The sequence below is a fragment of the Balaenoptera physalus genome (genome assembly GCF_965194825.1).
Source record: "Balaenoptera physalus genome assembly, chromosome: 5".
Taxonomy (NCBI): domain Eukaryota; kingdom Metazoa; phylum Chordata; class Mammalia; order Artiodactyla; family Balaenopteridae; genus Balaenoptera; species Balaenoptera physalus.
Genome location: NC_138884.1, coordinates 124,021,125 through 124,047,669, shown reverse-complemented (window position 1 = coordinate 124,047,669; position 26,545 = coordinate 124,021,125). Strand labels below are relative to the sequence as shown.

General features: G+C 36.5%; 1 protein-coding gene across 17 annotated transcripts in view; it reads left to right on the top strand.

Annotated features, from left to right (window-relative positions):
• CAMK2D (calcium/calmodulin dependent protein kinase II delta) overlaps positions 1-26,545 on the top strand; it is a 283,772-nt gene that overhangs the window by 179,063 nt on the left and 78,164 nt on the right. For all 17 annotated transcript variants that reach the window (XM_082462885.1, XM_082462886.1, XM_082462891.1 and 14 more), the window contains 2 exons: positions 20,468-20,533; positions 23,854-23,926. In XM_082462885.1, the coding sequence (XP_082319011.1) occupies positions 20,468-20,533; positions 23,854-23,926 (139 nt within the window). The remainder of the gene's footprint in view (positions 1-20,467; positions 20,534-23,853; positions 23,927-26,545) is intronic.

The window sequence follows — 26,545 nt, the reverse complement described above, 5'->3', positions numbered from 1 at the left end:
TTTCTGCAACAGCACATCAGTATTCAAGGTTTCTCTGACTCCCAGAAAGAATTTATAATTCCTCTCTTTTATCCTCTGTGAATTTATTACTCCCTCCTCTCTTTTTGCTTATCCTGTGTACAAACAGTGTAACTTTTTGAATTCATAAAGCAGTGGTCTAAAGCCCTCTGTGAAAATGGAGAAAGTAGCAGGAATTTCTCATAAACTGCAATAGGTGACATGCTATGAGAGGACCCCCCAGCCTTACTGACATTGGGCATCCATTGGTATAATGCTCCAGGGTGGAAGGTACTTACTGCGTATTTATCAGTGAGCTCTTACATTGTCCACATTCATGTTAATTTTTCTTCCTTTTATCATGCCAAAAAGTTGAGTATTGGGTGGAACTTTTTTACTTACAGGTGCACATACTTCCTATGTAAATGAGAAGATTTTCTAGTTACTAGGATTTACCAGGTCTTAAGGATTTAAAAACAGACCTATGCTTTAAAGCATGTTCCACAGAAAGATACCTTTAGATTTAATTTTCTGCTTTTTCCAATAGACCAAATGCTTGATGATAGAACTTACAACTTGATTCTTTATACCCCTGTCTGTTAGTACGGGCAAGCCTCGTACATATTAGGGATACAGTTCGGTAATATTTGTAGAATTAGTATGTAAAAAATACTGATGTATAAGTGACAAGCTTAACTCCTCATGGTTATTTGTATTATCAGGAAGAAAATGTGAGAACAAATGTGTCTCTAACTGGAGAACTTAGTGGGGAAATTCCTGTTATTCCCTGAATTCACAAAACAACAAGCACTGTTTTAAAATATTTACTTTATTTATTTTCTTTCCTTTTTTTGGCTGCAACGGGTCTTAGTTGAGGCATGTGGAATCTTTTTTTTTGTTGCAGCATGCCAGCTCTTCGTTGCAGCGCGAGGACTCCAGGGCACGTGGGCTCTGTAGTTTGCAGCATGGGAGCTCAGTAGTTGCGGCGCGTGGGCTTCGTTGCCCCATGGCATGTGGGATCTTAATTCCCTGACCAGGGATCGAACCCATGTCCCCTGCATTGGAAGGCGGGTTCTTTACCACTGGGCCACCAGGGAAGTCCCAACAAGCACCATTTAATAGCTTGCAGCCACATAAGCTTGAGTACTTCCTTTGTAAACATCTACACACCCACAGGGATCCCCAAGAACAATATGTCCTCTGCAGCAGAGAGTCTGTTGGGCTCCTGAAGAGTCAAAACTCATACCTGTCATCTTGGAAAACCCCAATGTTTCGGAGTATTGTCTTATAGGGATGTATCATTGAATCACCAGGTTCACTCATCTGTCACCTCTATTCCAGGATTCTTTCTGGAATAATGTTGGTCAGAAATATGTTAGAATCTTAGTTTGGGAGCATAAATTCGCCCATCATTTACAGTGGCTTTGCTGCTTTCATAAGATGATCCAAACATGTTGCGGCTAAATTCAGGCTCATTCTTCTGGTGCTTAAAGCCAACTTTTAGATGAATTACTGAGATACGCAAACTGTTTCAGCCCAATTAACTTATGAAACAAAACTTAGCTGCAGTGATATTTTTAGTCAAAGGCAGTTGCCCTGGCATTAACAATGAAAACAGGAATTCACAGGAAAATTCAGCAGAACATCAGCAGGAGTCCTGGAGTGGTTCAATATATGTAAAAAAATTAATGATATGTAGTTTATAAGGTGATGATGATCACTTAGTAACATTCATCAGAGGGCTAATGGCAGATATTTTTTAAAAAGTGATTATTTTCCTCTGATTATCCAGGCATGATAAATAACAAAATATGAGCAAAAATTGTAATACAAGAGATTTTTTAAATGACAGTGATTTCAATATGAAGGTAAATTTAGAACAGTCACGTCCACATTGCATTGCTTGAAACTTAGTCTCATAAATGACTAAGAGATAGCACAAGTATCAAGATTTTAGTTTATCTTTTATATAGTAGAACTTCTGATAGATTTACTGAATTTCAATTGTGCAGTTAATAGATTTCTTCACAGGACTCAAATTGTTTCCAATGAGGTGGCCTTTTCCAGTCTTTTAAAAACATATTTTATAATAGTCTCTTGTGATTCTTTAGAATATCTGTAGTATATGTAAATCTATAAATGGTGAGTGTTTTTTTCCTGTTTTTGGCTTTTATTTTTTTATGCACATTAGAGTATTGGGGTATCAGATATCTTGTTGAGATGTATGATATATGTTAGAAATTTTTCCTTCACTTCTTAAAATGAGAATCTGTTTTTTTATAAGTGAGATGTTATATGTATATATGATATATGCAAAACAAATACAATATATACAATTTATAGGAAATTACTAACAATATTGAGGTCATCAAATAAAGATCAGTGACTTCACTATTTTTTAAAAACTTGCTATAAATATATAAATTAACTTCTTTTTAAAATGTGAAAAGATATGCTGTTAACTTGGGTAGATGAAGCAGAAAATTAGATAGTAATTATAAGAATGGAATTTTTCTCTGTATGATTTAATTACATTGCAAATTACCTGAGCGTTGAGAGAGATTTCTCCTTTGGTGTCACATCTTCAGCTGAAGATTATTGTTGCCAAACTGTGGGTCCAGGTTGTAACCAACTCTCTTCAGCCAGATCCCTCACCTCCAAGAGTGTCTTGCACATTTGGGTGTGGGCCCAGCTTCAGCTCCAGGGACTGGAATTCTAAGGGACAGAAGCCCATGCTTGGCAGGGGAGCCTGATGCCTCAACAGGGCATACACCACAGTCTACCTGGATGGATTATCAGTTTTCTCATTTTTTTTCTTTTTATATAGGCATAGGCACTGTGTTGTCTGTTGTGTGTCTTCTTCTGGAGAGCCGAGCGTATTATTTTATCAACTCATCCATCCTTAGAAAATATGTGCATGTGCCACGCTGGATTTTTGGTGAGCTAAGAGTAGGACTGGTGCAAAGCTGTGTGATTGCAAGTCATCAATTGCCAAGGAGATAATGTGCCCCTTAGCAGGCTAACCCCAAGTCAAAAGAAGGTATGTTCTGTGATAAGACATGAGAGAGGCAAACAGTTCTGCTGATCTCCAAACACAGCTTGCACAGCCTTAAATTTCAATTTTAAGATTTCCATTAGGACTTATAAAGAATTTTATAAATGGCTCACACCTCATAGACACTACAGAAAGAGCATTTACTTTCAAATTTGATATGCCCAGGATGAGAACACTTTGTCTGCCTTACTGAGTGTCCTTGGGTATTCCAAAGGGGTTCTGGGGTCATGGTAGTCATATCTTGGTGAGTTGGGGATAATGTGAGCTGAATTACTCATGGAACTTGGTCAGATATGGACAGAGCCACTGTTAGCCTATTGGTGTTTCTGTGCCATTAGGAAAAGCTCCTGGTATGGGCACTTTGCTTAGAGAGTGGAATAAGGCTGGGTTACAGCCCTCCCTTGCCTGCTTGGCTTGTGCCTTTGTATACAGCACAAATTGCACAACCCTTATCTGGTGGCTCTGAATACGGAGAAATGCTGTCTTTTCTCTTTGCATTTTATGAATAGACAAAATACAGCACGGAAAAAAATTTTCTCCTGACCTGACCTCACACAATTGGCTAATAACAAACCAGTTGATATTATGTTGAATCTACTTCATTATCAATTTGACCATGCTGCCTAGAAGTGAAAAGTAACAGTGGAACAAATTGTTTTAACAACTGGATGATGTAGAACTGTTTATTAACGTTCAAGTTTATGGTATGGATAATTTCCTAAATCCCTGTGGGACCCACAGAGGAATAGGAAGTAGCAATACTTATTTAGTCTGCATTAGATTATACTCTTTTTCATTGCCATCATCATTATTATCATCATCAAATATTGTTTTGATTAAAAAAATTTTTATTGTAAAATATACATAACATAAAAATTGCTTAACCATTTTTCAGTGTCCAGTTAAGTGGCATTAAGCACATTCACATTATTGGGCAACCATCATCACCTTCCATCTGTAGAACTCTTTTCATCTTGTAGAACTGAAACTCTACATCCACTAAACAATAACTCCCCGTTCTTCCCTCTCTTCAGTCCCTGGCAAGCACCATTCTACTTTCTGTCTCTCTGATTTTGACTACTCTAAGTACCCCATGTAAGTGAAATCATACTGGCTTATTTCACTTAGCATAATGTCCTCAGGGTTCATCCATGTTGTAGCATATGTCAGAATTTACTTCCTTTTTAGGACTGAGCAATATTTCATTGTCTGCATATACCATATTTTGCTTATCCACTGATCAGCCAATGAACACTTGAGTTGCATCCGTGTTTTAACTATTGTGAATGATGCTGCTATGAACATGGGAGTGCAGATATCTTTTCAAGAAACTGCTTTTAATTCTTTGGGGTATATACCCAGAAGTAGAATTGCTGGATCATATGGTAATTCTGTTTAAAAAAAAATTTTTGGAATTGTCATACTGTTTTCCACAGCAGCTGTACCATTTTACATTTCCACCAATAGTGCACAAGTGTTCCAGTTTCTCTACGTCCTCACCAACACTTGTTATTTTCTGGTTTTTCTTGGTAACCATCTTAATGGGTGTGAGTTGGTATCTCACTATGATTTTAATTTGCATCAAACTTTTTTTTTTTTTAATGCATAGAATTGTGGTCTATTCCTTGCCTTCAGGAAGCATTCACTTTGAAATGTACATCTTTGCAAAACATTGCCTGAGCATGTAAGCAATCTTAGATTAAAAAAGGCTGAGAAACCACACACACACACACACACACACACACACACACACACACACACATACATACAAATATAATAAGCTTAATGACCGACTTGCTCACTTGAGGAGGTCTGTGATGTTAACAGAACAAAAATAACATCTCATTTCTGCATTTGTTTTATTCCATGTGTCCTTAATTGTGGTTAGCAGCACTGTTTTCATTCACGCTTTTTCTTGGTCGTCGAAGAGGAAAAACAACTTTAAGAATATGAACTTTTGATAGTGGTTCAAATTTTTCATCTGCATTTGCGAAAGATGGAATGAGGAGGGGGTTAAAAAACAAAGTTGGCATGAGTTTTAGAATTGAGGGAGGATACAGAAATCCAGAATGATATTGAAGGGAAAGATTGATTACACAGAAAAACAGGAGTAAAGTAAGTGCTCCTTTGAAGGATTTCAGACCCTGCCACCCCACTCCACTCCCCCACTCTGCTTAATACTACAGGTTGGACAGTGCCCATGAATACCCTGTCCTGCTTCAATATCCCACACTGAGCCTCCCCCAGTGTGCTGCCTTTCCTCCTGGCCTGACTCAGGTTTTGAATGGAACAGTTCCAATGGCCTGTCTCAATTTTATTATCTCTACTGTAATTCCTAGTATGACTCAACAAATCTATCTACATCAGAATCAATAAGAAACTCTTTGGACCTTCTATTAAAGCACCTCTCAGCCTTTTTTGATTTCCATCATACAATTTGGCGTCCATTCAGAAAACCATTTCTGGTCAACCTCAGATAATCTACTACTTCAGAGGTGTTATCAAATACTGGGTATTTAGCTAGAAAATAACCAACATAATAAGTTGATCTTAGCTAAAAAAAGATACTAACAATGGCATTAACAATGAACCAGAACTGTGTTTTGAATCCGTCCATCCCAAGTTTGCATCAGCCGCCTCCATGCCCACCATTGCCACTTTATCAGAACTGGCTGACAAATCTCATTCTGCTCATGTCGTGGTTGCACCGCTTGACTCAACTTAAAACTCATCATTCACCAAGAACTTTGAACGTTTTTGAACATATGAGAGGGGCATAATGTCAAACAGAAGTTGAACATATAGATATTCTTGATCTCTGTACTCAATTATAGTAAAAAAAAAAAAAAAAGTATATGGGTTCAGTCCTTCAAAAAATGGAATATAAACATAGCAAGTTGTCTCCCTAGAATCATAAACCACCATGTTTTGTTTTTGAATTTTATTTATTTTTTTATACAGCAGGTTCTTATTAGTCATCCATTTTATACACATCGGTGTATATATGTCAATCCCAATCGCCCAATTCATCCCCCGCCCCCTGCAACATTCCCCCCTTGGTGTCCATACGTTTGTTCTCTACATCTGTGTCTCTATTTCTGCCCTGCAAACCGGTTCATCTGTACCATTTTTCTAGGTTCCACATATATGCGTTAATATACAATATTTGTTTTTCTCTTTCTGACTTACTTCATTCTGTATGACACTGTCTAGATCCATCCACATCTCTACAAATGACCCAATTTCGTTCCTTTTTATGGCTGAGTAATATTCCATTGTGTATATGTACCACATCTTCTTTATCGATTCGTCTGTCGATGGGCATTTAGGTTGCTTCCATGACCTGGCTATTGTAAATAGTGCTGCAGTGAACATTGGGGTGCACGTGTCTTTTTGAATTATGGTTTTCTCTGGTATATGGCCAGTAGTGGGATTGCTGGGTCATATGGTAATTCAATTTTTAGTTTTTTAAGGAAGCTCCATACTGTTCTCCATAGTGGCTGTATCAATTTACATTCCCACCAACAGTGCAAGAAGGTTCCCGTTTCTCCACACCCTCTCCAGCATTTGTTGTTTGTAGATGTTCTGATGATGCCCATTCTAACTGGTGTGATGTGATATCATAGCTTTGATTTGCATTTCTCTAATAATTAGTGATGTTGAGCAGCTTTTCATGTGCTTCTTGGCCATCTGTATGTCTTCTTTGGAGAAATGTCTATCTAGGTCTTTTGCCCATTTTTTTTTTTTTTTTATTCTTTTTGTTGCAATGGTAAATGGGAGTGTTTCCATAATTTCTCTTTCAGATTTTTCATCATTAGTGTATAGGAATGCAAGAGATTTCTGTGCATTCATTTTGTATCCTGCAACTTTACCATATTCATTCATTAGCTCTAGCAGTTTTCTGGTGGCAGTTTTAGGATTCTCTATGTATAGTATCATGTCATCCGCAAACAGTGACAGTTTTACTTCTTCTTTTCCAATTTGTATTCCTTTTATGTCTTTTTCTTCTCCGATTGCCGTGGCTAGGACTTCCAGAACTATGTTGAATAATAGTGGTGAGAGTGGACATCCTTGTCTCGTTCCTGATCTTAGAGGAAATGCTTTCAGTTTTTCACCATTGAGAATGATGTTTACTGTGGGTTTGTCATATATGGCCTTTATTATGTTGAGGTAGGTTCCCTCTATGCCCACTTTCTGGAGAGTTTTTATCAGAAATGGGTGTTGAATTTTGTCAAAAGCTTTTTCTGCATCTATTGAGATGATCATATGGTTTTTATTCTTCAATTTGTTAATATGGTGTATCACATTGATTGATTTGCATATATTGAAGAATCCTTGCATCCCTGGGATAAATCCCACTTGATCGCGGTGTATGATCCTTTTAATGTGTTGTTGGATTCTGTTTGCTAGTATTTTGTTGAGGATTTTTGCATCTATATTCATCAGTGATATTGGTCTGTAATTTTCTTTTTTTGTAGTGTCTTTGTCTGGTTTTGGTATCAGGGTGATGGTGGCCTCATAGAATGAGTTTGGGAGTGTTCCTGCCTCTGCAATTTTTTGGAAGAGTTTGAGAAGGATGGGTGTTAGCTCTTCTCTAAATGTTTGATAGAATTCACCTGTGAAGCCATCTGGTCCTGGACTTTTGTTTGTTGGAAGATTTTTAATCACAGTTTCAATTTCATTACTTGTGATTGGTCTGTTCATATTTTCTGTTTCTTCCTGGTTCAGTCTTGGAAGGTTATACCTTTCTAAAAATGTGTCCATTTCTTCCAGGTTGTCCATTTTATTGGCATAAAGTTGCTTGTAGTAGTCTCTTAGGATGCTTTGTATTTCTGTGGTGTCTGTTGTAACTTCTCCTTTTTCATTTCTGATTTTATTGATTTGAGTCCTCTCCCTCTTTTTCTTGATGAGTCTGGCTAATGGCTTATCAATTTTGTTTATCTTCTCAAAGAACCAACTTTTAGTTTTATTGATCTTTGCTATTGTTTTCTTTGTTTCTATTTCATTTATTTGTGCTCTGATCTTTATGATTTCTTTCCTTCTGCTAACTTTGGGTTTTGTTTGTTCTTCTTTCTCTAGTTTCTTTAGGTGTAAGGTTAGATTGTTTACTTGAGATTTTTCTTGTTTCTTGAGGTAGGCTTGTATAGCTATAAACTTCCCTCTTAGAACCGCTTTTGCTGCATCCCATAGGTTTTGGGTCGTCGTGTTTTCATTGTCATTTGTCTCTAGGTATTTTTTTATTTCCTCTTTGATTTCTTCAGTGATCTCTTGGTTATTTAGTAACGTATTGTTTAGCCTCCATGTGTTTGTCTGTTTTACGTTTTTTTCCCTGTAATTCATTTCTAATCTCATAGCGTTGTGGTCCGAAAAGATGCTTGATATGATTTCAATTTTCTTAAATTTACTGAGGCTTGATTTGTGACCCTAGATGTGATCTATCCTGGAGAATGTTCCGTGCGCACTTGAGAAGAACATGTAATCTGCTGTTTTTGGATGGAATGTCCTATATATATCAATTAAATCTATGTGGTCTATTGTGTCATTTAAAGCTTCTGTTTCCTTATTCATTTTCATTTTGGATGATCTGTCCATTGGTGTAAGTGAGGTGTTAAAGTCCCCCACTATTATTGTCTTACTGTTGATTTCCTCTTTTATAGCTGTTAGCAGTTGCCTTATGTATTGAGGTGCTCCTATGTTGGGTGCATATATATTTATAATTGTTATATCTTCTTCTTGGATTGATCCCTTTATCATTATGTAGTGTCCTTCCTTGTCTCTTGTAACATTCTTTATTTTAAAGTCTATTTTGTCTGATATGAGTATAGCTACTCCAGCTTTCTTTTGATTTCCATTTGCATGGAATATCTTTTTCCATCCCCTCACTTTCAGTCTGTATGTGTCCCTAGGTCTAAAGTGGGTCTCTTGTAGACAGCATATATATGGGTCTTGTTTTTGTATCCATTCAGCCAGTCTATGTCTTTTGGTTGGGGCATTTAATCCATTCACGTTTAAGGTAATTATCGATATGTATGTTCCTATGACCATTTTCTTAATTGTTTTGGGTTTGTTTTTGTAGGTCCTTTTCTTCTCTTGTGTTTCCCACTTAGAGAAGTTCCTTTAGCATTTGTTGTAGAGCTGGTTTGGTGGTGCTGAATTCTCGTAGCTTTTGCTTGTCTGTAAAGCTTTTGATTTCTCCATCAAATCTAAATGAGATCCTTGCCGGGTAGAGTAATCTTGGTTGTAGGTTCTTCCCTTTCATCACTTTAAGTATATCATGCCACTCCCTTCTGGCTTGTAGAGTTTCTGCTGAGAAATCAGCTGTTAACCTTATGGGAGTTCCCTTGTATGTTATTTGTCGTTTTTCCCTTGCTGCTTTCAATAATTTTTCTTTGTCTTTAATTTTTGCCACTTTGATTACTATGTGTCTCGGCGTGTTTCTCCTTGGGTTTATCCTGTATGGGACTCTCTGCGCTTCCTGGACTTGGGTGGCTATTTCCTTTCCCATGTTAGGGAAGTTTTAGACTATAATCTCTTCAAATATTTTCTCTGGTCCTTTCTCTCTCTCTTCTCCTTCTGGGACCCCTATAATGCGAATGTTGTTGTGTTTAATGTTGTCCCAGAGGTCTCTTAGGCTGTCTTCATTTCTTTTCATTCTTTTTTCTTTAGTCTGTTCCGCAGCAGTGAATTCCACCATTCTGTCTTCCAGGTCACTTATCCGTTCTTCTGCCTCAGTTATTCTGCTATTGATTCTTTCTAGTGTAGTTTTCATTTCAGTGATTGTATTGGTCATCTCTGTTTGTTTGTTCTTTAATTCTTCTAGGTCTTTGTTAATCATTTCTTGCATCTTCTCGATCTTTGCCTCCATTCTTATTCCGAGGTCCTGTATCATCTTCACTATCATTATTCTGAATTCTTTTTCTGGAAGGTTGCCTATCTCCACTTCATTTAGTTGTTTTTCTGGGGTTTTATCTTGTTCCTTCATCTGGTACATAGCCCTCTGCCTTTTCATCTTGTCTATCTTTCTGTAACTGTGGTTTTTGGTCCACAGGCTGCAGGATTGTAGTTTTTCTTGCTTCTGCTGTCTGCCCTCTGGTGGTTGAGGCTATCTAAGAGGCTTGATGGGAAGCTCTTGCCCATTTTTTTGATTGGGTTGTTTGTTTTTTTAATATTGAGCTGCATGAGCTGTTTATATATTTTGGAGATTACTCCTTTGTCTGTTGATTCATTTGCAAATATTTTCTCCCATTCTGAGGGGTGTCTTTTCATTTTGTTTGTAGTTTCCTTTGCTTTGCAAAAGCTTTTAAGTTTCATTAGGTCCCATTTGTTTATTTTTGTTTTTATTTCCATTTCTCTAGGTGGTTGGTCAGAAAGGATCTTGCTTTGATTTATGTCATACAGTGTTCTGCCTATGTTTTCCTCTAAGAGTTTGATAGTGTCTGGCCTTACATTTAGGACTTTAATCCATTTTGAGTTTATTTTTGTGTATGGTGTTAGGGAGTGTTCTAATTTCATTCTTTTACATGTAGCTGTCCAGTTTTCCCAGCACCACTTATTGAAGAGACTTTCTTTTCTCCATTGTATATCCTTGCTTCCTTTGTCATAGATTAGTTGACCATAGGTGCATGGGTTTATCTCTGGGCTTTCTATCTTGTTCCATTAATCTGTTTTTTTCTGTTTTTGTGCCAGTACCATATTGTCTTGATTAATGTAGCTTTGTAGTATAGTCTGAAGTCAGGGAGTCTGATTCCTCTAGCTCCGTTTTTTTCCCTGAAGACTGCTTTGGCTATTTGGGGACTTTTGTGTCTCCATATAAATTTTAAGATTTTTTGTTCTAGTTCTGTAAAAAATGCCTTTGGTAATTCGAAAGGAATTGCATTCAATCTGTAGATTGCTTTGGGTAGTATAGTCATTTTCATAATATTGATTCTTCCAATCCAAGAACATGGTATATTTTTCCATCTGTTTGTGTCATCTTCAATTTCTTTCATCACTGTCTTATAGTTTTCCACATACAGGTCTTTTGTCTCCTTAGGTAGGTTTATTCCTAGGTGCTTTATTCTTTTTGTTGCAGTGGTAAATGGGAGTGTTTCTTTAATTTCTTTTTCAGATTTTTCATCATTAGTGTATAGGAATGCAAGAGATTTCTGTGCGTTAATTTTGTGTCCTGCAACTTTACCAAATTCATTGATTAGCTCTAGTAGTTTTCTGGTGACATCTTTAGGATTCTCTATGTATAGTATCATGTCATCTGCAAGCAGTGACAGTTTTACTTCTTCTTTTCCGATTTGGATTCCTTTTATTCCTTTTTCTTCTCTGATTGCCGTGGCTAGGACTTCCAAAACTATGTTTAATAATAGTGGCGAGTTGCCCACTTTCTGGAGAGTTTTTATCATAAATGGGTGTTGAATGTTGTCAAAAGCTTTTTCTGCATCTGTTGAGATGGTCATATGATTTATTCTTCAGTTTGTTAATGTGATGTATCACATTGATTGATTTGCGTATATTGAAGAATCCTTGCATCCCTGGGATAAATCCCACTTGATCATGGTGTATGCTCCTTTCAATGTATTGTTGGATTCTGTTTGCTAGTATTTTGTTGAGGATTTTTACATCTATATTCATCAGTGATATTGGTCTGTAATTTTCTTTTTTTGTAGTGTCTTTGTCTGGTTTTGGTATCAGGGTGATGGTGGCCTCATAGAATGAGTTTGGGAGTGTTCCTTCCTCTGCAGTTTTTTGGAAGAGTTTGAGAAGGATGGGTGTTAGCTCTTCTCTAAATGTTTGATAGAATTCACCTGTGAAGCCATGTGGTCCTGGACTTTTGTTTGTTGGAAGATTTTTAATCATAGTTTCAATTTCATCACTTCTGATTGGTCTGTTTATATTTTCTAATTCTTTCTGGTTCAGTCTTGGAAGGTTATACCTTTCTAAGAATTTGTCCATTTCTTCCAGATTGTCCATTTTATTGGCATAGAGTTGCTTGTAGTAGTCTCTTAGGATGCTTTGTATTTCTGCGGTGTCTGTTGTAACTTCTCCTTTTTCATTTCTAATTTTATTGATTTGAGTCCGCTCCCTCTTTTTCTTGATGAGTCTGGCTAATGGTTTATCAATTTTGTTTATCTTCTCAAAGAACCAGCTTTTAGTTTTATTGATCTTTGCTATTGTTTTCTTTGTTTCTATTTCATTTATTTGTGCTCTGATCTTTATGATTTCTTTCCTTCTGCTAACTTCGGGTTTTGTTTGTTCTTGTTCCTTTAGGTGTAAGGTTAGATTGTTTATTTTGAGATTTTTCTTGTTTCTTGAGGTAGGCTTCTATTGCGATAAACTTCCCTCTTAGAACTGCTTTTGCTGCATCCCATAGGTTTTGGATCGTCGTGTTTTCATTGTCATTTGTCTCTAGGTGTTTTTTGATTTCCTCTTTGATTTCTTCAGTGATCTCTTGGTTATTTAGTAACGTATTGTTTAACCTCCATGTGTTTGTGTTTTTACATTTTTTTCCCTGTAACTGATTTCTAATCTCAGAGCGTTGTGGTCCGAAAAGATGCTTAATATGATTTCAATTTTCTTAAATTTACTGAGGCTTGATTTGTGACCCAAGATGTGATCTATCCTGGAGAATGTTCCATGTGTACTTGAGAAGAAAGTGTAATCTGCTGTTTTTGGATGGAATGTCCTATAAACATCAATTAAATCTATCTGGTCTATTGTGTCATTTAAAGCTTGTGATTCCTTATTAATTTTCTGTTTGGATGATCTGTCCATTGGTGTAAGTGAGGTGTTAAAAGTCCCCTGCTATTATTGTGTTACTGTTGATTTCCTCTTTTATAGCTGTTAGCAGTTGCTTTATGTATTGAGGTGCTCCTATGTTGGTGCATATATATTTATAATTGTTACATCTTCTTCTTGGACTGATCCCTTGATCATTATGTAGTGTCCTTCCTTGTCTCTTGTAACATTCTTTATTTTAAAGTCTATTTTATCTGATATGAGTATTGCTACTCCAGCTTTCTTTTGATTTCCATTTGCAAGGAGTATCTTTTTCCATCCCCTCACTTTCAGTCTGTATGTGTCCCTAGGTCTGAAGTGGGTCTCTTGTAGACAGCATATATATGCGTCCTGTTTTTGTATCCATTCAGCAAACCTGTGTCTTTTGGTTGGAGCATTTAACCCATTCACATTTAAGGTAATTATTGATATGTATGTTCCTATTACCATTTTCTTAATTGTTATGGGTTTGTTTTTGTAGGTCCTTTTCTTCTCTTGTGTTTCCCACTTAGAAAAGTTCCTTTAGCATTTGTTGTAGAGCTGGTTTGGTGGTGCTGAATTCTCTTAGCTTTTGCTTGTCTGTAACGCTTTTGATTTCTCTGTCAGATCTGAATGAGATCCTTGCCAGATCTCATTACTCATAGAGTAATCTTGGCTGTAGGTTCTTCCCTTTCATCACTTTAAATATATTATGCCACTCCCTTCTGGCTTGTAGAGTTTCTGCTGAGAAATCAGCTGTTAACCTTATGGGAGTTCCCTTGTATGTTATTTGTCATTTTTCCCTTGTTGCTTTCAATAATTTTTCTTTGTCTTTAATTTTTGTCAATTTGATTACTATATATCTCGGCGTGTTTCTCCTTGGGTTTATCCTGCCTGGGGCTCTCTTCGCTTCCTGGACTTGGGTGGCTATTTCCTTTCCCATGTTGGGGAATTTTTCAACTCTAATCTCTTCAAATATTTTCTCGGTCCTTTCTCTCTCTCTTCTCCTTCTGGGACCCCTATAATGCGAATGTTGTTGCGTTTTATGTTGTCCCAGAGGTCTCTTAGGCTGTCTTCATTTCTTTTCATTCTTTTTTCTTTATTCTGTTCCACAGCAGTGAATTCCACCATTCTGTCTTCCAGGTCACTTATCCGTTCTTCTGCCTCAGTTATTGTGCTACTGATTCTTTCTAGTGTAGTTTTCATTTCAGTTATTGTATTGTTCATCTCTGTTTGTTTGTTCTTTAATTCTTCTAAGTCTTTGTTCTTTAATTCTTCTGGGTCTTTGTTAAACATTTCTTGCATCTTCTCGATCTTTGCCTCCGTTCTTTTTCCAAGGTCTGGATCATCATCACTATCATTATTCTGAATTCTTTTTCTGGAAGGTTGCCTATCATCTCCACTTCATTTAGTTGTTTTTCTGGGGGTTTATCTTGTTCCTTCATCTGGTACATAGCCCTCTGCCTTTGCATCTTGTCTGTCTTTCTGTGAATGTGGTTTTTGTTCCACAGGCTGCAGGATTGTAGTTCTTCTTGCTTCTGCTGTCTGCCCTCAGAACACCATGTTTTTCTTCCCTTCTCAATCTCTAATCCAAGTATGTGCCTTTATAATGAATTCAACAAATACTTCCTGCGTTTGTGATCAGACATGATTAGTTCACAGACAAACTCTGTCTTATGGGAAAGATACTATAAGATCTAAAACTGAAATATATGATTTCCAGGGGAAAACTGCCTGAGAGATCCCTGCTTTCTTATAAAATATAATGGTAAGTGATATGATGTCAGGAGCATCAACATTATGGCGTTGATATGTGATCCTCCCACACGTCTGCTCTCTTTGAAATATAAAACCCTGGGATCATTCACTTAATGAGCATTTAATGACCTTGTCACAGGCACTATGTGTCAGCACTTGATATTTTATAGTGAAGAAGCAGGAACAGATTTTACCCTCCCAGAGCAACCATACAGGTAGAAAGACAAACATTAAACCAATGTGTACACAAAGAAATATGTGATTCTAATGGTGATAAGTTTTATGGAGAATAATACAGGGTTCTAAGGGGGTAAGATAACTTAGACCAGTAGGGGGTCTGAGGATATAAAACTTAAGCCACGTTTTGAAGGATAAGAGGGATTTACTCACCAAATAGTAAAGGTAGAGACGCTGGGAATGTTCTGGAAGAGAGACAAGCACTTGAAAAGGCCCAGGGATGGGAAGGGGCTTGGTGCACTTGAGGAACTGGAGAAAGGCTGCTGTGGTTGGAGCAGGATGGAGAGGGGCAGCAAGGAGCGTCAGGAGACATGCAGGTCATGTAAGGATTTTGCCTGGAAAAGCAGTGCACAGGTATTTAAGAGCTTCATGTAGCCATGAGACAAGATTCAATGTACACTTAAAGCTATTGTCTGGAGAACTGATGGCAGAGGGGCAAGAGAGGAGATGGTGCCAATTAGGAGGCCATTGCAGTAGTGCAGGTGACAGACAGTGATAACTTGGACTGGTGACATTAGAGTGGAGATGGAAAGAAGTCCTGATTCAAGATGCATTTTGGAGATAAAGTCAGGAGGATTTGTCTAGAGATTGGTAGATAAATAATATGAAAGGTAGTTGGGCCTCTTTACCCTCAGTTTCTAGCTTAAATATGGGTTAAACCATAAAATTGTGGACTGGTTTCATTCATCCATTAATTATTTGATAATTTATTTACTCAGTAAAGATTTATTAAGCTCCTTCTTTCTGCCAGACATGATGTAAAGTACTGAAGATACAATGTTCCACCGTAGATGTCTGCCCAGAGGTTGGCTTGGTTGACTATATATGTTAGAAGATGGTGCTAAGAAGGCCTGACTTTTCGATTGTATCTCCATAGACTGTTCCCTTAGCTCAGTGGTTCTCATCAGGGACACTCTGGGGACCTTGGGGTGGCTGGGAATAGTGGGATTGACACACTGACAAGATAGTGCTGCTGGCACCTATTGTGGGGCCTGGTGCTGACAGTCTTGCCTATTCAAGGGACCATCCCACGTGGTGAAGGATTGTCTGGCCAGGAAGACCAGTAACACTCCTGTTAATGAACCGTGATCAGCTTCACTCTGACCAGCCCTCACCAGCAGTTGGTCTTACTTTAATCCAAGAATTAAAGGGGATGTAAGTAGGAATGCCTTTATGTCACTGTTCTTCCCAGTCTTTTCACATGATCCTTTGGGCTCTCCAGAGATGTTTGAGCTGCTCTTCTCCTGCTCTCCAGCTTGTGTCCAATGGGAAACAATTAGGGCAGCACAATGGGAATAAACAAACCCTTTCTTTCTTGTGCTGTGTGTTCTTGGGAAAAGTCCTTAACCTCCACTAATTCAGTGTGCTCGTGTATAAAACAGAAATAATAGCACTAGTATCTGCCTCATGAGGTTGTTGTGTTACAACCCGTAGGGACTTAGAACAGTACTTCAGCTTGGCACATGGTGAGCTCCCAATGGATATTTGCTGTTATCGTTCAACAGTATGGAAGGCAGTGTGCCGGGCACCATGCAGGTAACACAGACAAACACGTCACCACTCACAGCTTCTGCCCGGGAGGTCACTGGAGGACACACCCGTTACTCAAATGCAAGTCAGCATATGAAATGTTTTTGGACAAACAAACAAAAAATTTGACTATGGTGATTCTTTGCTAACATGACTTCTGCTGTCTCTGTTCAGAGCCTTGGATTTCAGATCCGGTGGCCTCTGCTCTTTGGGTTTGTTCTTCAGCATTATACTTGGAGTTCCAGGCGGAATGACTCCTTTTTCTAGGAGACACTCCTGGCCCTGCCTTGGAGAGATTGCCTCCTCACTGTGCGTTAGCTGGGCCCTGCTCTGGGTTCCTGTTTTCCAGTGTGGCTACAGCCTGAGGTTCATGGGTTTTGCCCCACCACCTTGGGCATGCTCTAATCTCTACATCATTGCTGGTTCTTGAGTTAACGTGGTGCCATTTTCTCTTCCAAAGTCCAATCTTTGACATCTTGGATGCTAGTAGCTGCTCAGTGTCATAGTCAAAGCTGTAATCCTCAAAATTTTATAAATGCTTTATTCAAGGTGAAACTACTTTCAACTCTTCCTGATATAATTCACAAATATATATACAAGGAGCATGAATAATTCATTCTTTCTGGAAAGCACAAAATGAATCAGCATTCCCATAAATAACAACAGCAACAACAAAAATCTTTTTGATATGTGGAGTCTCATCTTTTCATAGTTCTAGAGTTATTTTTTTCCTGTAAGCTCTAATGTTCTAGAGGTTCATAAATGATAATTAATGCTTCAAATATATAATTGATATGCCTCATATCATACAGATCCCTGGCACCAATTTATTCGCAAAATCTCTAATTAATTAATCTAACGGTTTATTCATGAGACTGATTTAATTTGTGACTTTGTATGAAACTTCACATAGCATACTAAAAATTTTCCAAAATCTGCAATAACTGCTGCTTAATTTTGTGCTCCATTAAACAATCATGTGAGTATAGAAATGTGTTAAAGTTAGAAAATTCAATAGTTTCTCTTTAAGGCAGTGTGTTCTATTAGAACTCCATTTTTTCCTTCTCAGACATTTATCATACATATAGTAAAAATGATAAAATGGCTTCATTTACACAAGGATATTTTTAAATAATGAGAAAAATGAATGCTAGAAAATGAGAAAGAATACTGTCAGAGACAGTTGACTATATAATCTCCAACTCTACATAAAACTCTCTATACCCCTTAAATTTGTTTAATTGTTACACCTGACTTTTCAGTATTCTTCTTTAGATACAAACCCCTTAGGAAATAAAACCTATCGTCACGTATGGCTAAATTTTAGTGTTTTCCTTTTTCTTTTTAAGCACATGTATAATCTCTAAACTTATAGTAGATGGGTAGCATGATTTTCTGACTTGGTTAATTCATTTAATCATTATTTCAGTACTCATTAATTGAACAACTGTTATGTCTTAGTTGCTGGGTTCAGTGCTAAGGTAACAAAGATCAGTAAGTCCTGATCCTAGTGATTTAGGATCTGACAATTCTCATGGAGTATATAATATATCTAAGAAGCTACTATATATGCAGTAGCAATTTTATTAGTGACAATGGGCTTTTTAATCAATATTTGTTAAACACTTTAACAATCCAAAATTGTTTGTAATATATACAGATTTTCTTGGTACCTGTGGTCAGAAACAAAGATAAATATGGATATATATCATATCTACGTTGGTCACATTCAAAGGAAGAAATCCCACAAAACTGTTATCATCGTTATAGAGACAGTAATAGATTTGTTGGAAGTTCTTTCTGTCTAATATTTAATTACTTTGTATCATAATTTGTCTAGGGCACACTGTATGATTGCATTAATATCATAGATTGTAATTGGGAGAAAAACTTAGCTGTGCCAGTAAATGAAATTACATGTACACATAACCACAGTTTTCATAACAAGCCCATATGAAGCTTTAAATAATCATTTTAGATGTCCATTTTATATGTAAAATAATAGAATTGAAAATAGTAACTTCAACATTAAAGGACTTACAAATATCCAGAATGCAATGGAGTTGGGGGAAAGTTAGGTAAACTTTCAGACAAATTTACAGTTTTTAGTATCACATCTTTTCATTTAGGAGAGGAAAATACAGACAAGAGTAATAATAACTGGTGATCCCTGGAACATGTTATCATTGGATGATATTTCAGAACTTATTAAAGTAAAAAACAAGAACAACCACCAAAAGCTATCTTAGATTAATTTTATCTCACACTCTCTAATGTACATACAGCGAGTTTTATACCTTCACTCGATGCTTGACCAAATGACTCATACCTTCTAAATCTCTAGAAAAGTGGACAGTGTAATTATTGAAAAGGCTGTACTGTGTAGTGATTGAAAGCATGGGCTGTGGAGTGGATGGCCCCCTATGCCACTCAAGGCTGTGTAAAGTTGGGCAAGTTACTTAACTTCTCTGTACTTCCATTTTTTCATCAATAAACTGGGCTAGTGATAAAACCGTCCTAAATTATGAGAATTTATCAGTTAACATAAAGCTTAGCACACTGCGTGTCATATGGTAAGCGCTCAGCAAATGTTAGCTCTTATGAGATTAAACTCCAAAGCTGAAAGTTTCTTTTAAAATCAAGTCAGATCATAACAGAGGAAGGAATGACTGATAAATACATAAGAAAAGGATTCATTTCACTAATACTCAAATTCGTATTAACATGAGCTAACTTTTTTCCGATTAGATAGGCATTTTCGTTTATTGACAATAACCATTATTAATAATGATGTGGGCCTGTCGGTACTTTCACAGTGTTGGAGGTACCACCGTTTTGGAAGGTAATTTTCCTTGTCTTCCCAACAAAATTTTAAATGTGGATACTCTTTGATCCAGTAATTTTACTTCTAAGAATTTATCTTCTAATAATACTCTCAAAGATGTGCATGCACACACGCATACACACTACTTATTTTCAATAGGGAAAAAAAATGCTTCTGACGTGAAACAGTGCCCATGATTTAATGTAAAATGAAAAACACAATTAGCCTAATTTTTGTATATTGCACAATCGCACTTTAGTGAGAAAAGTGTTTCTTTGTGTGTGTTTGCAAAGGGAAAAGTATAAATGTTAAAAGATACACAAAAAGTTGAAAGGACAGGCGTAAAATTAAAATCAGTTTATTCCTGGGAGTGGAATTGGGATCAAGAGATAGGGGAGGACTTGGTACATTTCCATACTTTAAAATTTTACTACAAAATTACATGACTTTTTAAAATTTAGAAACTCATTTTTTAAGCAGGGAGAAGAAAAGCCTAAGCCAGAGAATCACTGGTTAGGGAATTCTAGCCCCAAAGCAGTAATCTATTGGACCTGGAGAAGAAATGAATCCCAGAGATAGTTACATCTCCTTATTTAGAGAACCTCGAAGTCCACGGTCTGAATGAACTTCCTGGAGTAACCAAATCTAGTTGCTGAGTTGTGGGGAAGTCTTCACTTTATTAAAAAGGGCAGACAGATATGGCTCCTTCCTAGCTGGCAAGGGGTCACTGCTGCCTCCCAGGCACTGCCAAAACCTGAGTCTTAGTTTACCGGCAAAGACATGGAACATAAAGGAAATTGCTTTACAAGGAAAATCAAGCACTCAGCCCCAAAGTGTATGTATTTTGGAAGGCCACCTCTAGCCCATAAAGGCATGTTCATTGCAGTTTAAAAATCGAGCCCCTCCAGAGAAATGCAGCCTGCAAACTCACACTCTACACCCATGATATGTGTTATCCTCTCTTTTTGTTCAGAAAATGTTCCTAAATGGTTCCACACACTTTGTCAGACCTCAGTTAATATTTAGAGAATTGAAGAGTTTCATAGAAACCATTTTCTATAAGATATGTCTGAGTATATTTATGGTATACAGAAAATTGTATCCTCGGGATCTAGTGATACAAAGGCAAACAGAAAAGATGGAACTGTTTAGATTAATATAAATTGACCGTTATGGAGTCTTATAATGTTTTAATACGCTTTATGTTTTGATAATTTTTAAAATAATCTGAAAATATATATTCTGTATGAACACTGGTGCAAATCTATTGATGCCTAGTTTTTTCTTCTTTTTTAATGTGAATATCTTGTTTGTCTTCCCAGAGTTACTGGAGGTGAACTGTTTGAAGACATAGTGGCGAGAGAATATTACAGTGAAGCCGACGCCAGGTAAGTGACTTGCCCTGGGCAAGATACAAGACTCAGCACTGAGATGACACTTGTTCAGTATATCTCTCTACAAATATATTATGATGCTTAAGATTATGAGACTTTCATAATACCATCTTGGACTTTTCTTGATGAGTCCCTCTTAATTGATATTTCTCTCTTAAGGATTTCCAAGATGATTCTTTGAAGAAAAAAAAAAAACAGTGAATCTGGCCTAAATTTTATTTTTATCTAGTATCTATAGTTAGAATACATATTTTATTTTTAAAAAAAGCCTAACTGGAATGACTTCTGATAAAGAAATATACTTTTTTATCGAAGTTATGAGCTCTCTAGATGCTAGGCTGCCCAGTATGGTAGCCACTAGTCACATATGACTCTTTTTTTTTTAATTTATTTTATTGAAGTATAGGTGATACTATGTTGCAATGTTGTGTTAATTTCTGCTGTACAGCAAAGTGATTCAGTTATACATATATATATTCTTTTCCTTATTCTTTTCTGCTATGGTTTATTACAGGATATTGAATATAGTTCCATGTGCTATATATAGTAGGACCTTGTTTATACGTAAGACTCTAATTTTCAATTTCAATTAATTAAAATTAAATAAAATAAAAAGTTCACTTCCTCAGTTGCACTAGCCCCATTTCAAGTGCTTAATTGCACGAGTGGCTAGTGGCAACCGACTGGACATAGCAGATATAAAGCATTTCCATCATCACAGAAGTTCCATGAACAGCCCATGTCTAATCAGAGGCCATAAAAAGAAACAGACTCCAAAAGGCCCAGTGGTCTCCTTCAGGCATTATGAGCTGTTTAACGCTTTGGAAATTTCTTTAACGTCCTTGGAACTCTCACTTGAAAAATATTTATTCAGGTACTTCAGAGGATTCAAGAGGATTTCCCAATCTTGTTAATTGGCAAATTTTTTTACAGAAGTTAGAAATGGCTAACATTTTGTCTAATTTGAGACTTCCTAGGAAATGTTTTTGGAGTGAAGTAACATTAATCTACTTGCTTAGACATTACTTAGACTGTTTGGTGTTAATTTCCTTGGCATTTCTTACATCTATTCTGCAGTTGGTACTCATTTTGAAAAATCTGGCCCTGGCTCATTATTAGCAATATAAATGAGATGTTTTATATATATTCTGTTACTGGTGGTCTGTGCCTGCTGGTTCTCTATCTAATGCTTTCAGAGCTTCCAAAGGCTGCTAATCCCCCTGCAGCCTGGCCCTCAGCAGATAGTCAGCTGATAGAAGGTTCCCCATCCCTCCAAAGTAGCACATGTATACACAGGCTCACTTCTAAATTTCTAATTAATCTTTTTGGTTTAATGCTACTGTTTATGACATTTTGTGAATCTTCTCTGCACATGACTACACTCTAATTTTTTAATGGAATTTTTCCTGCAAAAGTCAAATAGAAAGTTCCATGTCACTTAGGCTATAATGAGTGAATCATCACTTGTTCAGTTTAAGCCAGATCCTCACATTAGGCCTCTGAAAAGGGCTTCAGAATAGCCTTGGAAGTAGCTATTTGCCCACTTTCCAAGAGAGTAATCTTTTTAATCAAAGTAATAAAAAAAAGTTAGGGAATTTCCTTTATTTTGCTTTTCAAAGTTATGTTAAACAGGTTGTTATTGTGTTTCAAAATATTGGTTGAAATTAATCTAGAGACCATTTTCACTATTGAGCAGCCCTACAGATAACAGGATAGACCCTCAGTTGGTTGGATCATTTCATATGCATGCTTATATTAAATTTTGGAATTTACTCTGGGATACATTTTAGGATAGGTCCCACACATAATCGAGGAGAATAAGCATTCTCTTCTCAACTACAAGCGTAGAGAGCAAATAATTTGTAAAAATCTGACTAGTACTAGTCCTCAAGAAGTTAAGAATCGAATTCATTCTCACTGGTAACATATGGTGAAGTTTATTTAATATGAATTCATGTTTACTTCTTTATTTTCTGTTATTCATTAAGCCCAATAACTTATACCAGTGGTTTGAGATGAGAGAGTGAAGTATTCCTAAAAAGTAGTATAAAGTGAACATTATTGTAGAAGGAAAAAGAGTCATATGATTTAACACATAATTACCAACACTCCAATAAGCTGTATAGTCAAAAACAACCAATATGAAGCTGTTTTAGTGGTACACTTAATCAAGTTAGAGCTAGAAAATCACAATTCTGATCAATTTTGTGACATGTTGTAATAAATCAGATGGTGATTACTTTTTTTTAATTTAAGAATTTACTTTGGAGTAGTATTATTTTGTACATTAAATGATTGAAAATATCCTCATTAAAGTATTTGCTTAATCCTTATATGAATGAATGTAGAATGAATGAATGTCTGTATATACCTGCATTTGAATCGCATAGTGAACTTGTACAGAATTCATCAGTGTGATATGTTCTACATTACTGTATGTCATATGACAGCTCATGGGACCTTATAGGTGCCCATCGATGACGTCTACCGTAGAATTTAATTAGCAGTCTATTTGACATCAGTGAGCCTTTAATAAGAATAGCATAAGTTGTGCATTTTAACATAGTAATAAGCATAAGTTTTCCTTCACTGGGGTGTATGAAAATGTGTCTAACAACCACCAGTGCTGCAGGGGATTTTAAATTTTATTTATTTTTTGTAAGTTCTTAGCCCTTCCCCAGAGTATGACTATACTGAAGAGGAGTTTGTTTTATGCCATGGGTTTACTTTAAATTCTCCCTGTTATTGGAGACGTGCATTAGTTTTCCTATTAATATATTATACAAGCAGCACCATTTCTAAGTCAAAATGGTAAATGTCTCCCTCCATTTTTTTTGACCTTTGTTTCACCTGCCACTTCATCTGTGTTTACCCTCTTGTTTCAACACCTATGTTTAATTGTGACCTCAGATTTTAAACAGTTTAGATGTGTATGAGAAATACCCATAAATTTTATTTCACTGAAGAATTTTCCCAGAACATTGTGGGAATTATTTATAAAATTTTCTCCCTGAATATGGAAATATTGACTTCTGTATACAAATGATTTAATTTATGGAGTTGCAATGCAAAACACACAGCTCAAATTGTTTTGTCTGAATATGTCACAAATTCTATGTTGGATGTCATTTTTGTTAGAACCAGAATTAGCTTTATTCAGCATTATTTAATTCCAGTGTAAAGCTAAAAAAATTTGAAAAATATAATTTTTGTTTGTTGTTTGTTTCGTTCGAACTTTCATTTTATTTTGTATTCAATGTGATTATGTGCCTTTAAAATGTTCTCCCTTCCATTCTGCCCTTGTATCTTTGCAGTCATTGTATACAGCAGATTCTAGAAAGTGTAAATCATTGTCACCTAAATGGCATAGTTCACAGGGACCTGAAGGTCAGTATATGGAGTCCATAAATCTGAATCAAAGGAAGTTTTTTTGTTTTTTTTTTTTCTGGGGAAAGGGCAGAGGGTGGGTATTTAAAATGGTTCCCTTGCCTTTCCCAACTTTTCCCTAAAATGACTAAATGATGAAATGATAATGCATGATGGCTCTTTCAGTTTGCTCATCTACAGGCTAAATATACATCATAGCAAAAAGGAAAGGACAGTATTGAGAACACAACCTGTTAACGTTTCCGAGGAGTAAACCACCAGAGGCAGTTTGGGGGCAGGCTTTCCTGAGGTGACCAGCATTTGCCTGGAGATAAACTTGGCCTGTGATGTATGTCCGCCTGTAGATTTAAACACCACTTCTGTTCTGAGACCATGGGTTGCTGTAGCAGAACAACTGGTTACGCATTGCTCCATTTGAGTCTGATGAACCCTCAGGCAAGAGATAATAATTGCCAGCTAAATTAAAGCATGCGAAGTTAATGATTTATCAAAAATTCATTACGTATCCTAATTTAACCTTAATGGTGCCTTGACTGCTAATGTGACAGCTTTGGAATGATACTAGAAAAATGGGAGAGAAGAGAGAAACAGCTTTTTTTGTGTGGGGTGGAGGTGGAGCACAAAAGCTATAAAAATTATACTTGTGTTCCAGTTCATTTCCTGTGAGGATTTATAACCGGGAAATGAGCTCCTGAATTAAATATTTTTAAGATGGATTTTTCTAGAACAAGTGGACCCACATTTTGGCTCACATCTGGCAAGATCCTGACTGTTCTGAGGTAGTAGTCACTCTACTTGAGCGTGTTTACATTACTGAAGATGTTTAAATACAACCCCAGTTGTCTGCTAGTTTTGCACTTTAACCCAGTCTCTCTGAGGCTATACAGACAGTGAGTGTAAGCTTGGAACTAACACACGCCCCCTGGTGTTTGCATGCAGTCATTGCATTCAGCAGATCCTGGAGGCTGTGCTACACTGCCATCAGATGGGCGTAGTCCATCGGGACCTGAAGGTGAGTAATGAATGCCCTTGGAGAAGACAAACCACCACACAATTCCTAATGACTGTTCAGCTGCAGTTATACCTGTAAAGGCAAAAATATGAGCAGTAAAGTTGTGTGGACTCATTCTGACACATTACAAAGACACCTTCCCTCACCACAATCATCTCTTCTCTAATGCACACTTGAGACTTACATAAATCCCATTTCATCCAGAGAGAAACCATTGCCTAACATTAACAATAAATAGGTTATATTTCCTTCTTCCTAAGAATGGGTGCAGCATTTAATGTGATTTTGAGTAAGACTGATGATCTCTTTCTTTCTAAACTTGTTCTGTGGACATAATAGTATGTTTGTTGATCAAACATGTGATTTTATAGTCATATTATATTTACCTAATATGTAAATGGTTATCAGAATTATAAGTTAAATAGAGATAAATGTATTAGGTAGATTTTTGGCCCAAGTGATTGATGCTAAAGAATCCCATTCTGGGTGCTGAAGTCTCTTTCCCTTAACATTAGTCCCAGGAATTCTGAGGGCATTGAGGCTCTCTGGGTTTTTATTTATTTATATTCCTAGGGGCCAAGATATCATTGCCTTTTAAAACAGATGGAAAAAGGGTAAAACAAATTTTATTATCAAATAGTATATTTGATACTAATACTTTTAAGACTTGACTCAGCTTCTGATAACCATTGAGGTTGAAAATTGTTTAGATCATTTAGAAATTAAATATTTCAGAGAAGACTATCCTTTTATTAATTTTCTGACCTCTTCTCTTGGCATTCTAGCTTTACTTATGAAATTTCAGAGAAATAGTGAAGGCCTAGAAATTTAAATGGAGAGAAACTCCTGGGTGGGGGAAATAGCAAATGTGAGCATTGTATAGTTGTGATTTTTCATCTGAAACCTCAGCCTTTTCCAGGCTTTAGTACAAAGGTGGCAAAGGATAATTTAGAATGTCTTAAACTGTAATGTGTTCAGTGGGAGGACCTAGGCTGGTTTCTCTAGTCTTCTCTAGTTATAGTTAATTGTAAACCTGTAGTTTCCATTCATTTAGTATGTTCTACAAGAATATATCTCTAACGATCCACAGTGAGTTACTTGAAGATGTGATTTGTAAGCAAAACATTGCCTTAGTTTTCTAGAATCTTCCTTTAATTTTCAGTTTGAGTCTGAGAGCTTTGCATGTCTAAAGGAAAAGTAGGTTAATGACTTGTTCTTTTGGAGAACCAAGATAGGACTGTGTCCATCTGCTAACACCAAATTTACCCATCAGGATAAAGGAAAAATAATATGTTCCTGTGAAAATCCATATATTTGGCAATCACCTCAAAAATTCCTTACTAGCCATGTAAAGACAGTGCCCCTTTTTGTTACTTCTTAGAACTCACAGTGCTACTTTTCCTTTTTAAGTGAACGTATTTAGACGTACACATTATTTTTGCTATTTAATAAAGTTATCATTTGAAACATTTTACTACATTTATGTAATTATAAGTATACTCTAAAAGCCAAGGATGAAAAATGTGAATTCTATTCCATGACTTTCAAAATATATTTTGTGAGGTCATGATATTGCACTTTTGTAAGTGTCCAAACTCAGCAGAGCT